This window comes from Ylistrum balloti, unplaced genomic scaffold (genome assembly GCF_031769215.1).
Source record: "Ylistrum balloti isolate Yb309-2 unplaced genomic scaffold, AGI_CSIRO_Ybal_v1 Utg369668, whole genome shotgun sequence".
Classification (NCBI taxonomy): Eukaryota; Metazoa; Mollusca; class Bivalvia; order Pectinida; family Pectinidae; genus Ylistrum; species Ylistrum balloti.
Genome location: NW_026781915.1, coordinates 3,289,583 through 3,303,855, shown reverse-complemented (window position 1 = coordinate 3,303,855; position 14,273 = coordinate 3,289,583). Strand labels below are relative to the sequence as shown.

The 14,273-nt window shown below is 34.7% G+C and overlaps 1 protein-coding gene across 1 annotated transcript; it reads right to left on the bottom strand.

Annotated features, from left to right (window-relative positions):
* Positions 1-6,431: 6,431 nt before the first annotated feature.
* LOC132561978 (uncharacterized) lies at positions 6,432-9,006 on the bottom strand. Its single transcript, XM_060226704.1, has 3 exons — positions 8,966-9,006; positions 7,441-7,559; positions 6,432-7,063 (listed from the first exon to the last, which is right to left on the bottom strand). The coding sequence occupies exons 2-3, from the start codon at positions 7,549-7,551 to the stop codon at positions 6,707-6,709; spliced, it is 468 nt and encodes a 155-aa protein (XP_060082687.1). The 5' UTR covers positions 7,552-7,559; positions 8,966-9,006; the 3' UTR covers positions 6,432-6,706.
* Between the last annotated feature and the right edge of the window lie 5,267 nt (positions 9,007-14,273).

Below are 14,273 nucleotides of genomic sequence, written 5' to 3'. Positions count from 1 at the left end.
TTCCACTGGTCATCCTATCTACAAGAACCAACCCCCACCCAGTCAGGTCATGGGTCATAATATCAACAAGACCCCCTCCTGGGTAGTCAGGCCATGGTTTATCGTATCAACAAGCCTCCCTCCCATAACCCCTTTCAAGGCACTCAGAAACCTTTCCCAAGCTGTCAGACCATTGGCAAGGTCGTTAAATTGACCTTTCTTGGAGTTTTCAAGTTCTGGGCGAAAACGTGAATCAGCAACATTTCAGAGTTGAAATACTGGGTCTAACATTAACTGAGACCAGTAACAAAGCTTTGGTTTACAGATTGAAATAAACTTTACAAATCATTGTGTGATTTTGCAGGTTTGTTGAAGAAATTAAGATTTCTTAAATCGTGCACACATATATAGGAAACGATGGTGGACAACTTGACCAACATAACGACCACCATAGATGGGAGGAATTTCTGCAATTGATTGATATCTATGACCGAAAAAAGACAAACGTCATCACATTGTGACGTCACATTGAAGACTACACACAATAAGAGACGATAAAATGTATGATCAGGCGTGACCTAGGTAATCGCACACTACTTTGTAAATACTTGAAATGATCAGTCGTAGACTTTTATTTAGATGTTATTGTCTGGAAAGTTTCGATTTCTACTTTCTATTAAAAGTAATAATACACCCTGTATGAGAGTGTTTAAATAATGTATGTTTGTATAAAAACATTGTGGTTTTTTTTACTATCATATGATTGCACTTAACATGGAACATGTATATTTGTGATAAAAACAGCTTGTGTTTGTGCAATATTGTATCAGGGAACTAACATACATAAATCGGAAGTACACTGTAACACCACAGACTTAGAAAAGACGCAATCTTGAAATAGATATATATTTTGTGGTAAAGTGTGCGCAATTTATTTCGCACGTGATTCCAGTGTTGATACACCTTCTGTATGAAACATTTGATCTTATAGAAAGTGTTACTGGGAAACTCACCATCAAAATACTAGCTTCTGCTGTTACTGCAACCAGTGATGGTGTGATTGAATGATAGTATATATCATACTTTATATGGGTACTGGTCAATAACGAATAGGTCCGTTGTTTATGTTCTACATATATTCGTCTACGTCATTGCCATGTACCTCGACGTACACAAGACGCGTGATGATGTGACTCATGAAGCAAGTTCTACATTTTGACCCGGGTTTGTTGTGTTGCAGATGCTGAGCTTAGAGTTCAAGTGGTCAACAATTTGATTGTTACAGCCAAAGAGGAATGGTTCCCGAACAAGATACACATGAACTGTGTTACATATATTTTATTCAGTTCATGACACCAATGATAGAGGAAGAAAAGAATAACATTTTTATTTTCAATATTTTTTCGAAATGTTCACGTATTTTTAAGATCAGGTTACTACATTGTACACGAGAGAAAGATTTCTCGGTTATACATGTACATATGGAGCGTACATGTTTTCAGTGATTCAGAAATTACTGTTATATGTTGCCAAATGTCGTAACAAGTAAAATGACGCCATATTAAATTCTCTTCCTGACGTTTAACCGTAAAAGAAAGTAATCGGAAATAATGTACAAGATAAAAAAAAATTGTTGCCTGCATACAATGTGTAAGTATTAATAGCGATTCATCTCGGTGGAGGCATTCTGTAACAAAGTCGTTTTCCTTAGGCGATGTATATCTACACTTTTACTGGGTTGAGATTAATAGAATCTCACATGGGTCTGTTTTGTAGACAGGGATATTTGGAGTGTCAGTGAATTGTTGGTTAGCGCGAGGCTTGCTATGAGGGAGTGTAAGCGATTTGCTGGTTAGCGCGAGGCTTGCTATGAGGGAGTGTAAGCGATTTGCTGGTTAGCGCGAGGCTTGCTATGAGGGAGACTTATGTTCAATTGTTGTTCACGTATACCTTAAAAACAGTAATTAATTCGAAGTTTTTTTTTAAAACCTTTTCATAGATTCATCGATTTCTCATGAGATGTGTGTCGCCAAAATAGATTGGGGGAGGGGCTGGGGTAGACTTTATTGCCTGCCGTAGTTTTTCTACACTCTGCTAGACTTCACGTCAACAATACAACGACAGGTCATGGCTATTAATCCTCTTATTTTGATTGGCTGATATTTATATTTACCACGCGGTAGTCCTTTCCAATTAGCGAATTTCGGGGCAGTAACAAATGACCTCATGTTAATCATTCAAAACCGTCATCAATGCGCCAAATATTGATATATTTGTAAAACAACAACACTACATGATACAGTATGTAGTTCAACCATTGGGTTGAAATTTACCCAACTCATTCCCATTTCACACAAGGAATATATGGACTGAGACAACAATTGAATACTTCCGCGTTCAGACCTGGATGAAGTCCCTAAAAATGTATGTATATTAGGAAAAAAATAATATGCCTCTTTGAATCTGATGTAGATCTATAGTAGAGCTGATAATCTTACCATCAGTGTGTAAAATCATTTATATTAAACATTTTGTGCTGCAAGATCCTGAGTTAAATGTCCTGTTTTCATCTCTAGCCCTGACCCGGATGTATAGAATTAACGTTGGTGACACACATTGAAGTGTATCAGCTCCAGAAAATACGTAACATAATTGGTTGAAACTTTTACATTTTGCTTCTCAGATGTCGATCTTGGCCAGGTGAGTTGGAAATTTTCAGATGAAACTTTGTGACTTAATTATGGGTTTTAATGTTACAATGAAATATATCGTAAAATTAATTTTTGTCTCGGTCCAAATGGAAAATATAGCTGGCACGCGCTAAATGACGCTACTAATGATTTCACAAATGGATAATATTAACAATTTGACTCCTAATCCATGTGTAATTTTCAATACGTGCAACGTGCAAGAGAAAATGACTAAAGGTGGATTTACGTCGTGAAGGGGGATATCTCTGCTCTCGCGTAGAAGTTTGGATGCACAGCATGCATTCTGATCTCCCAGAGTTATTGCCCTTCGTTTCACTCTGCCTGGCCTAGCGATGAGCTCGACAGCCAATGGCGGCAGAGAAAGGCCAGCATGAGGCTTGAGCTTGAGATGTGCTCTGTACGTATTCTTGTCTCACGATATGGTTGAAACAGGGTAAATTTCTTTTCTGCATCAAAAGTGCGGCATCACGGCAATAATAAATAACGCTGTGGTGTCACACCACTAATTCAATATTTATCTCGAGGGTACAGAACAAGAGAGAAATAATCATGAACATATTTCGGTGTTAAAAAGTGGACCTTAACTGTCGAGTTATGATTCTTACAGTGCATTTCTTGCATTCGGTATGTACATCTGTATGATTCAACCTTCCTCTTTTAAAGAGAATATATGTATGTTACATTGTATGTATTGTAAGGTTAGTGGAAATACATGTAAGTTACATGGTATGTATTGTAAGGTTAGTGGAAATACATGTATGTTACATTGTATGTATCGTAAGGTTAGTGTAAATACGTGTAAGTTACATTGTATGTATTGTAAGGTTAGTGGAAATACATGTAAGTTACATTGTATGTATTGTAAGGTTAGTGGAAATACGTGTAAGTTACATTGTATGTATTGTAAGGTTAGTGGAAATACGTGTAAGTTACATTGTATGTATTGTAAGGTTAGTGGAAATACATGTAAGTTACATTGTATAGTGGTTAAATACGTGTAAGTTACATTGTATGTATTGTAAGGTTAGTGGAAATACGTGTAAGTTACATTGTATGTATTGTAAGGTTAGTGGAAATACATGTAAGTTACATTGTATGTATCGTAAGGTTAGTGGAAATACATGTAAGTTACATTGTATGTATCGTAAGGTTAGTGTAAATACGTGTAAGTTACATTGTATGTATTGTAAGGTTAGTGGAAATACATGTAAGTTACATTGTATGTATCGTAAGGTTAGTGGAAATACGTGTAAGTTACATTGTATGTATTGTAAGGTTAGTGGAAATACATGTAAGTTACATTGTATGTATCGTAAGGTTAGTGTAAATACGTGTAAGTTACATTGTATGTATTGTAAGGTAAGTGGAAATATGTGTAAGTTAAAGCAGTACTACAAATACCTGATGTATTATTATGAATTATCATCTCTTACATTTCCCCTACTATACTAGAATTAAATACAATGTGTCTGGTCTGGGCATCTAAGATGGCTGCTTTCACTTATGTAACGATATGAAGTAACTCCTTCTTATCTAAATAAGCAATCTTCATATTATAAATAGCACTTGTTGTAACCTTACTTGCAAACTATGTATATCTATTTGTTGAAATTGGGTTTTAAACCCAAACTGTTGGCCAGTGTGTTGTGCATATGGACTTTGTGTGGCCTTCTCTGCTGGGAGAAAAAATCTAAATTCAACAAATATTTGAACTCATCAAGCCAAAATTAAGAATACGAAACTATCTCAGACGTGATCATCTTGATTACTGTGGATTCATTTTATTTCGTGGGGGTCCAATTTTCGTTGTTTTCGTGGATGAGCAAATCCACGAATTTAAAAACACAACGAAATATGAACTACTTACTAAAGTAATTTTGGAATTTGACCAAGTAATCTTTGCCGACACCGGAAACGTCCACCGGTAATGACAGAAGCCCCGTAATTAGTCGGGAGTCGGTATCTGATCGACATGGATACGCTAAATTGGTGTCAACGATATATAATTATATATTATTACACATAACAAAGGGTAAGTACCCATTGTGATGCTAAGTATGATGGGATCGCAGTCGTTAGCGACACTGTGGACACTGGCTTGATCGGACCATCCTGTGTGAAGATTGGATCCGTATTTCTATCCGACTATTCACAATAATTATTAATAATGCAGATCTTGTTTACACACCTGTTTACACACATGGTCCCATCGATACGCGTGGTGTTTTCATATGACTGCGGTACACCGACTGATCAGCACACAATGTTTATCCACTGAAAACAATTGTTTCTGATAATTACCGATTGATTACACGCCAGGATATATACTGATTTGTGGTTTGATATTAATGCGAGACTGTTGTAAACAGCGTTATAAAAACGCAGGACGCCATCTTGAAAAAAAAACGTTCTTTTATTCTTGTCATTAGTGTTAATTCCTGTGAACATAGCCTTAATACAAACAGAAAAAAAATCGACTGGAAGCAAAAAGAGAAAATTCTAACGTTTTTATTTTTTTCCCACAGAATCAAAAATCCACGAATTTATGAGTCCACGAAACTGTCTAATTTGTAGAAACAACGAAAATTGAACCCAACGAAAATAAATGAATCCACAGTAATGCTCAAACTCAATATACATAATATTGGGTTACTTCCTTATACAATCCTGATCTAGTTCGTAAACAATAAGGAGTTACTTCCCCTTATGTCTTTCTTTAATAAAATTGTATATATATGTCTGTTTGTTTGAATATGTGTAAGTTACATTGTATGTATTGTAAGGTTAAAGTAAATATGTATAAGTCACAGTGTATACACACAGGACTTATTTACTTGTCACCAGTGGTAGTGTGACAGCTTGTTCTGGTAAAGCTTCCTACATGTTATACCATATAATTAAATACGTGATTGCATCTATGGGTAATATACATCACCTATATAGTTCTGTAGACCGATTGTATAAATGTACGTCATCATTGTACAAGTGCACTTTGTAAAGCGTTTGTCCACACTCGACCGTAGGAACTAATATAGTTCTTTCTTTGAAAAACATTATCAACGGTTATAAAATACGTGTTGGTATGAATAGTTTAGAATTGTCATGACTCGTCCTTAGACACTGGGTTTCGTACTCAAGAGGAGGTCAAAATTCAATGGGTAAGGTTAAGTACATGATACTGTGACAAACGTTCGACGGAAGTAACCATCCAGTTTTCTCGAGTTTAGGGTCAGTGCATGTATGTTACCAGTCTCTCACGTGCCTAGGTCAAGAGATCACGTGTTTAATGAGAGGAACGATCTGCATATGTACGACCAGAAATAATCGAAATATTTAAAGTTATAACATTGAGTTTATTATAAATCTTATATGCACTCATGGATTGATTGACAACAAATAGAAAATGACAAGAAAGCTATATATATACATTTATAAACATTTCATGTAAAAATCAGAAAACTGACATATATATTGCCTGTTTAATAAAACGTACACACATCCAAAACGTCAACACAGTTTATCTAAAGTCGGTGGCTTGCATTTCTAACCTTTACCGTTTTGGCTGTATCTAATCTGAGAGCAATTTTTGACCAAAGTACAAAGGAAGACAACAAAGACAGAATCATCAACAGCGAAGTCTATCCATGCCGATAGATCATTTTTAGGACCATAATTTACCGGTTTCGCTGTAGCCGGACACATATATTTCCACCTCTCCATATTGTCATACAATTTCTTTCAGCATCCATTAATATGGATACACAACACAAGGTGTTAATCAGAGTGTAAGGAACGATAACTCTGGTAATAGTCATACGGTTTATCGCATACAGAGTTATTTATCCTTGTGTTTCGGCTTTTATCATCATAATTATAGCAATCCAATAAGTTGGGAACGAAGAGACGGTAATTGCGAAGTTTGGCGTTTTTTACGAAGGGAGGTAACCACAACGGAGGGTTAAATACTACAAATGGATTCGAACAATTTAATAAAACCTGTGGATATTGCGTCTTATTTAAAAGACATCAGCGATTTTGGACAGAATATCTAAAATAGGGTCTTCGATTTGTACTGAGGGTGCTGCGTTCGTGTTGAAAGCACATCCTGCTAATAGTGCTTGAGTACGTTTTTCTAACTGAATAGCAGTTTCCACGATGACTTCAATGTTAGAATGGGTGACGCCACTCACGTTAAAATTAACGTAAATTTGCTCTGCTAGTTTCCGCCGGTAGAAGTCGCCTCTGTCACCTGACATGCCAATATCATCATGGTTTCCACGGAGGTAGGTCTGGACCTGCTGTATAGTGCTGATACGTCGCTCTTTGATCAGTTTGGTGTTGTTCATCATCAATATAATCCTCTCTATAGCAACCTGTAACACGGATACAGAAGTGTAACTGGTAATACTTTCCACAATAGACCACAAGGTATTATACATAATTCTCAAATAAATTGGTGGAACATACAATATACATTTATCTTGATTAGGCAACGGATTTGGTGCAATTCATAGGCAGATAAAGACTTCAACAAAACACTTCCAGTCTATTGTTTATATGATACGTATAATGCCAAAACAAATTCATTCACAACAAAAAAATATCGATGTTTCAGCTTTTAGCATATAATAAATTGGTATTGTTTACGCTTTGTCAGTTTACAAAGACTTAGGCTTGGAGTAAGAATGTACATTCTCCTTAAATATCAATAACCCGTCAAAACGGGTCTGATTATCATAACATCGCGTACCTGTGCTATCCTGTTCATTGTCCTGACAGGAGCCATACTGTCCAGTGGTGGTCCTGTTTTGTGGGTCCCAAGTGGAGCCCTGTCCAGCTGGTAACCTACTCCGTACGACATGCTGGAAGCTGTAACATAGCGTACTGCATAAAGCAATCGTTTGATAACAACATTGAGATAGAAATAAAGAAAAATGGTTGATTTTTGTCACCCATGTAGAAGTACATACATAGGTGTTCTGAAATGGTCTGCTGTTGTCACCATACAGATGTACCAAAAATACCCAATAACTTCCGAGATATTTATTGAATTAGAAGTCATATCTATTAGCGATCTACAATATTTACAAAATTCTTGTTGAAAGACATTAATACAATTGATATCATTTTAATAAACACACCATTTAAATTTGTATTACTGACGCTATTTTAAGCTACACAGACCGCCATGTCCAATATCGTTTACTCGGGAAAACATGACAAATACAGATGAACTTTTATTTAAAGTTCAACAACTTGTAACAAATAGAGTTATATCAACATATATGAATCATCCCTGTAAGTCCGGATGAAAGGTCTAATTGTGGGAAGAAACCAGAGAATTCGGGGAAAACACGAAGTGGTCGGAAAAGAGACATATGAATTCACATGCCATAAAGCCGGTAGTTTTCCCAATTAGCGCTCCTTTTAACCTTCCTAGAATTAACCTCGCACATAATATTGCACTCCAATATAATGCTGCAATGTGTAGAGGTTCCAGGATGAAACATTTATGTTGTTTTACAGAGAGAAAGGACTTCGTTAATGAGATTACAATGTAGTTCACAAACTCATCGAATTAATCCTTGTGGCTGTATATCGGATATGAAAACAGTAGATAGAAAAGTCTACTGTAATCCTAAGATTTATACATACCAGGATGTAAATGGTATGTAGAAATAAAATAGACAAAACCAACAGTGTAAGTGCATGTCGTTATTTATCTATTTGTGTGTTTCCCCCCACCTATACATGATCTCGCCACACATGTTTAATTCTATATACTTTCCAACAGAGGTAATTGATTTGTCGACTCTGACGATTTAGCCGATTTATTTATTCTTACCTGACGAGTGATTAAATATAAGTTATTTCTAACAAATACCGATAGAGAGTATGAATCATTTCATTGATGACAAAATACTTAAATGGTCTTGCTTAGTACAATGTTTGCAGTTAATTTAAGTTCCTGTGTAAAACATCTAGCATGTGTAACGTTCCTGATAAATGCTACTATTGTATGTATACATACATATATCTACTTCACAATAGTCCTTCCACAGCTACTATTGATTATACTACAATGCCTGTCAGATAAACTTGTTTTAAAGTCCCACCGAGAAGTAAGGTCGTTATGTTATCGCTCGTTAGCACACCTGTCCAATCTACCAGATATATCGTACACACCTGTTCCACGTTCGTTTATACTACGACACACATCCCCAACATTTGAGTGAGAATATTGTCTATATGTTGTAAAGTTAAACAAGACTTACGTGTCGGGTGTATTGCTGGGAGAAAGGTAAGATCCGCAATTGAATTGGTACGACAGTAACACCTGGGAAACGTTGATCTCTCAGGTAGCCATATGTAAACAAATAAAGCAGGGGAGGTAACTCCCAGGTTACTGGGTGAAAGTTGTCGACGCAGTCACATTGTGTTAAACTTGTGCTATATGCATTTTATCACACAATTCATTTTCCTAACATTTCATGACAGTTTGTGATAAGACATATAAATATATTAGATTACATGTTAATTTTTTTTAAATATGAAGCATGTGAAAAATGAATACATAAGAAAGTAAGTAAGAAAGAAATATTAAGATTTAATCTGGGAATTTTAAATATAACATTTTTGTACATAACAATCGCAAATCTACTAACCAACCAAAACAAATGAAATGGAAAATAATATTTTTTTGTTTGTTCTTTTTTTTTTTTTTTTGTTTTTTGTTTTTTTTTTTTTTTTTTTTTTGTTTTTTGTTTTTTTTTTGTGAAATGCTTTACGCAAGAAATTACATATTTGATAAAAACGAAAGTTTACATGTGACATGCTGTTTTTAGTATATACTTTGTTGTACCCTAAAAAATTGTACAATACGGATATAACGTCAGAATTGACCTCATGTTAGATAAAAAATCGTGATCTATACACGGGATGGAAAATCAAAATCATAAGTGTTAACGATATTGTAGAAGTCTTCGCATGCTAGTATAAATTTTCCTGACAGTAGAAGTGACGTTAAGGTAATAGATCGATGAGGTTAATCTGTAAAGTATGTTGGCTTGGATGAAAGGATGTGATTTGCTTTCAGAATACACAATAATGACTCGTCACATCTTTAAGGACAAACCACTTCCAGTTATATGTCTGACTCCTATATACCAAAGACTTATGGTATTGTAAGGGATCTATTGATGAATGATTGTAGATCTATTGCTATGGTTATCTGAAAACAAACAGTAGATTTATTAATTTGGTGGACTTTTAAATATTATGAACGTCATTATGTTATTATTAGGTGTTCGACAGGAAAACAAGGCACCGATATGTAATTGTGGTCATTGGAAGAAACTGGCGAACAAGTCTGTCAAAACTAAAAACTCAAAAAGCAAAGAACAATATTTAGATATTTGAATTGTATCTAGATCTAATTCAAAAACAGTATTGAAAATGGCTTCATACAGGTAACATTTGATATATGGTTGATGGCTCCACGTCTTTTTTGTAACAAATGTGAATGCCGAGCGTTTTTCATATTGATATCTACCCAAAAACCTTTATCTTCAATACTCATTTATTGGTGGGTTATAATCATCAATTGTTTTACTTGTGTGGAGAAATCGATAGTAAACGCAGGAATATATATACTTTATCGTAGGTATTAATGAATCAAATGTAATGAGATGTAATCGGTTATAATATGACTTCTTCATTAATTAATACAATATGTATTCTCAATATACCTGATTATATTAAAACATCTAAACCTATGACTTTTCTTCGGGTCTATCAGTCATATTTTTCATATTGTGCTCTATGAAAAACTACATTCTTTCAATCAATTGATTCAACGCGGTTTGCAGATTTCGTAAAAAACATACTCCTGTCAAAAGTTTTAATATGGATTATTGAAGCAGTTACATGCTTTGGAATATCAAGTTAAGAAAAGAACAGGCCAGAAAAAATCAACTTCAGATACCAAATACCACAACAGGGACGTATCAGGACTGGAAAAATATTCCATAAGAACTACACCAAGGGTTGTGGAAAGGATATACAAAAGAATAGCTCATTTCAATACTTATAATTCGCTAAGTTAAAGCCAGATATGAAGTAAACTGGATTACACAACTGTTTTGTCCTTCTAGGACTCGTCAAAGGTGCTAAAGGCTTAGAAAGCAGGGAGGCGATAGAGGAATTTACAAACAATGGTCGACGGAAATATCTAAATCTATATGGGGAGGTACACAAACCTAAAATCCTAAATTTTCAAATATCAGATGATTTCAATGAATTTTTATTATACGTGTATGCGGATATCCCTAATGATATCACTATCAGCGTCGCATGAATGTAACAGCATTTACAACAAACTTTCTGATATTTAGGAACTTGAGATTAAAGACAGGCTACATTTCGATGGAGTGCGAAAAAGTATGGTGTAAAAGATCAAAAGATATATGGGAAAAATCCTACCAATGTGCGTGCGACAGAAGACAAGATAAAAAGATCAGAAGATATATTGGATTTTATCAATGTGCGTGCGACTGAAGACAAGAATAAAAGATCAGAAGAGATATAGGACGAATTTTATCAATGTGCGTACGACAGAAGACAAGATTAAAGGATCAGAAGATATATTGGATTTTATCAATGTGCGTACGACTGAAGACAAGATAAAAAGACAAAAGATATATGGGATTTATCAATGTGCATACGACAGAAGACAAGATTAAAAGACAGAAGAGATATAGGACGAATTTTATCAATGTGCGTACGACTGAAGACAAAAGAGATATAGGAAGAATTTTATCAAATTTTACGACAGAGGATAAAATAGAAGCGTTATGGTGAAGATGTAGTATAATTTCTAAACAAAATGAAGTCCTGAATCCTTGACAAGAATAAAAGCGTAAATGTGTAATGTTACTTAAAATAGATTACTGAATTCCTTAAAACATTCATTAAATAATTATAAGATATGCAGTGAATTGCACAAAGTTTTTTAGTCTGTTATGTAAAACGTAGTTGGAATTAATGACGTTTCTGTGTGTTGAGAAAGCAAGCGAAGTGACATGTGGAAACCTTCGCCTTTCTAGGGAAACGTAAAAAAATAATCTTAATGAATTTAGGAAAGAACGAAATTTCATTGGCCGTTTGTAATTTTTATATCTATAGGAAACCAGCAAAGAAGTGTACACAATAAAGACATAATAAAGAATAGGTTATTTCGACATTTGGATATTGGTATATATACTATGACGAAACAACACCCATTTGTAGTCCGAGCAAAGCATTTTACATCAACAAGCATTGTTTACAAGGTGTTTATTATGGTTTACTACAATCACCTAATCAACAACATGCTTTCTGGTCGATTACATATCGGTGAAGGTATTTAAACATATAACTCTCCTCTCGTTAATTGTGCAAAAATGTTGAGAAAATACCAGATGATTGCAGTGTTATGTACAGCACCTCCAATGTAGATGGATTTTTTACGGTTGCATCACAGCATTGACATATTGCCATCATTCTGACTTGGCCTCACATCAATTTTCATCTGCCTTCATCAATTTTTTTAACTTACACGTTGAATGAGATTACAATAACAACAAAAGGTAAGCGAGCTTATTCAACTACAGCCTGATATTAGTGCACTGTATCATTCCTAACCTTCAAAAAAAACAACAACAAAAAAAAACTGACAGGTACAAAAGTCAAGTCGGTATTAAATATTCATTAAATTCTTAATGGAAATTTAATATTTTCCCTATTTTTGAAAAATTCCTTGAATAGATTTATACTCATTAATATTTTTGTTTTCAACTAAACATAATTATGATCCCGTCTAGCTTTTATATTAAAATCATATCGACTGTGTGTAACTGTACAATATCTGAACGATACTTTAAGACACTGTTGAATTAAATTAAGTTATTTTACAAGATATGGAATCTCAAGGTGACTAATTTACACGAATAAGATCTCTCATTAATTTCAGGTATATCTGCGAATGATTGACTATTTATTTTGACGTAATGATAAAAATGTAGAAAAGTCAACATTTCTATGATTCAGAGACAAGTTGGACAACTTCCGGTCGTCATTTGTACATGCATGACCGATGTTAAGTAAACAAACCTACACATGGACTGCACCTTGTGTGTATACAGGTATATAGCCGAGTACCTGGTACTTTGTACGATGTGACTATCCCCCGGGGGAAATAGGCTCGCTCCTGATTCGTCAGATGGCGCGCTGAGTAAGGCTTTGACGCTAGGGGGCACTAATCAGTCAAAAAACAAAGAATACGTCATTGATCTTCCTCAATCGCCATCGATCCCGTCACACTTCACTGATTTTGCGAGAAACGTTTGAATCGGACACCTCTTTCGCTCATTTGCACATATAGTGTTATACATACTGTACCTTCTAATGATAAGGATTTCTCAGACGGTATGTGAATGCGGATATCAGTTCGGGATTGTTACAGTGAACAAGGATTTATCTATTATAGCCTTCATTGAAAGATTCTAGTTTTCTTCATTTATCTAAAGAAAAGGTAAGATTAAATTATCATTTTTAATTTTTAATTATGAATTAATATTTATAACGATTCTCTAAAAGGTTTATCTAGATTTTAAGTTGTATTCAATATTATTGTTTATTAATGACGGTATTATTTTTATTTCGTATTTTTTTTCTATGAATATTTACTTTTAATAACGATAATAATTTTAATATGAACTGTTCAAATATAGCGAGAGTATCGTTTATAACAGAGCTTTCAGTTAAATTGTTCTCACATTACTGATATCATCTTAACTGAAGGTAGGCCTCGGAAGAACTAAAGGAAAGACTAACATAATTAAAACATATATGGTATAGGTCTAAAGTCATTCTGAAACGTTTATGAGACGATGCAGCTAAAATATGTCTAAGCGTCAGGTTAATGTTTTGAAATGTGTTCAAGTGTATTGTTTTACCATTAAAGACACATTACAGACATTACAATACAATGTCAAAGGTCAGTCCATCATTTCTTTCTACCTTTTAATTGATGCGCACTTTATATCTGTTAATAGCGAAGAAGTTTTGTTCTCGTTTCCGTTTTGTCCTTTAATCGTGCTGTAAACCACATATCTGGTATTGCTTGTACACAGGCACATACGGCAGAAAAAGAGTGAAGGGCTATTACAGATGTTCATTAAAACTGTAACATTACAAGCTACACAAATCACTTCCTTTTTGCTTGCATTTAGGACCAAGGGCGATGTCCGGGTGACCATAACCCTTAGGGATAAATGAAAGTGTAGTTGCATCAATAATGAAATGTGTTTACTTTTCAAGTTCACTATCAACTAATCTCTCTAAACGCAAGTATGCTACGCCGAACGATCCAGCTACATATATTCTATACGAGGGCAGGTCGGAAACGTTGACCAGAAAAAGAACATGAGGATGTTTTTAAAATGTCGTCACTATCCTGATTGATGAGCGACCCAGTTTACAGTGACTGTTTACTCCAATAGTTGCTCGAGCAGTTCAATATCCAAACAACATTTTCTAGGATGA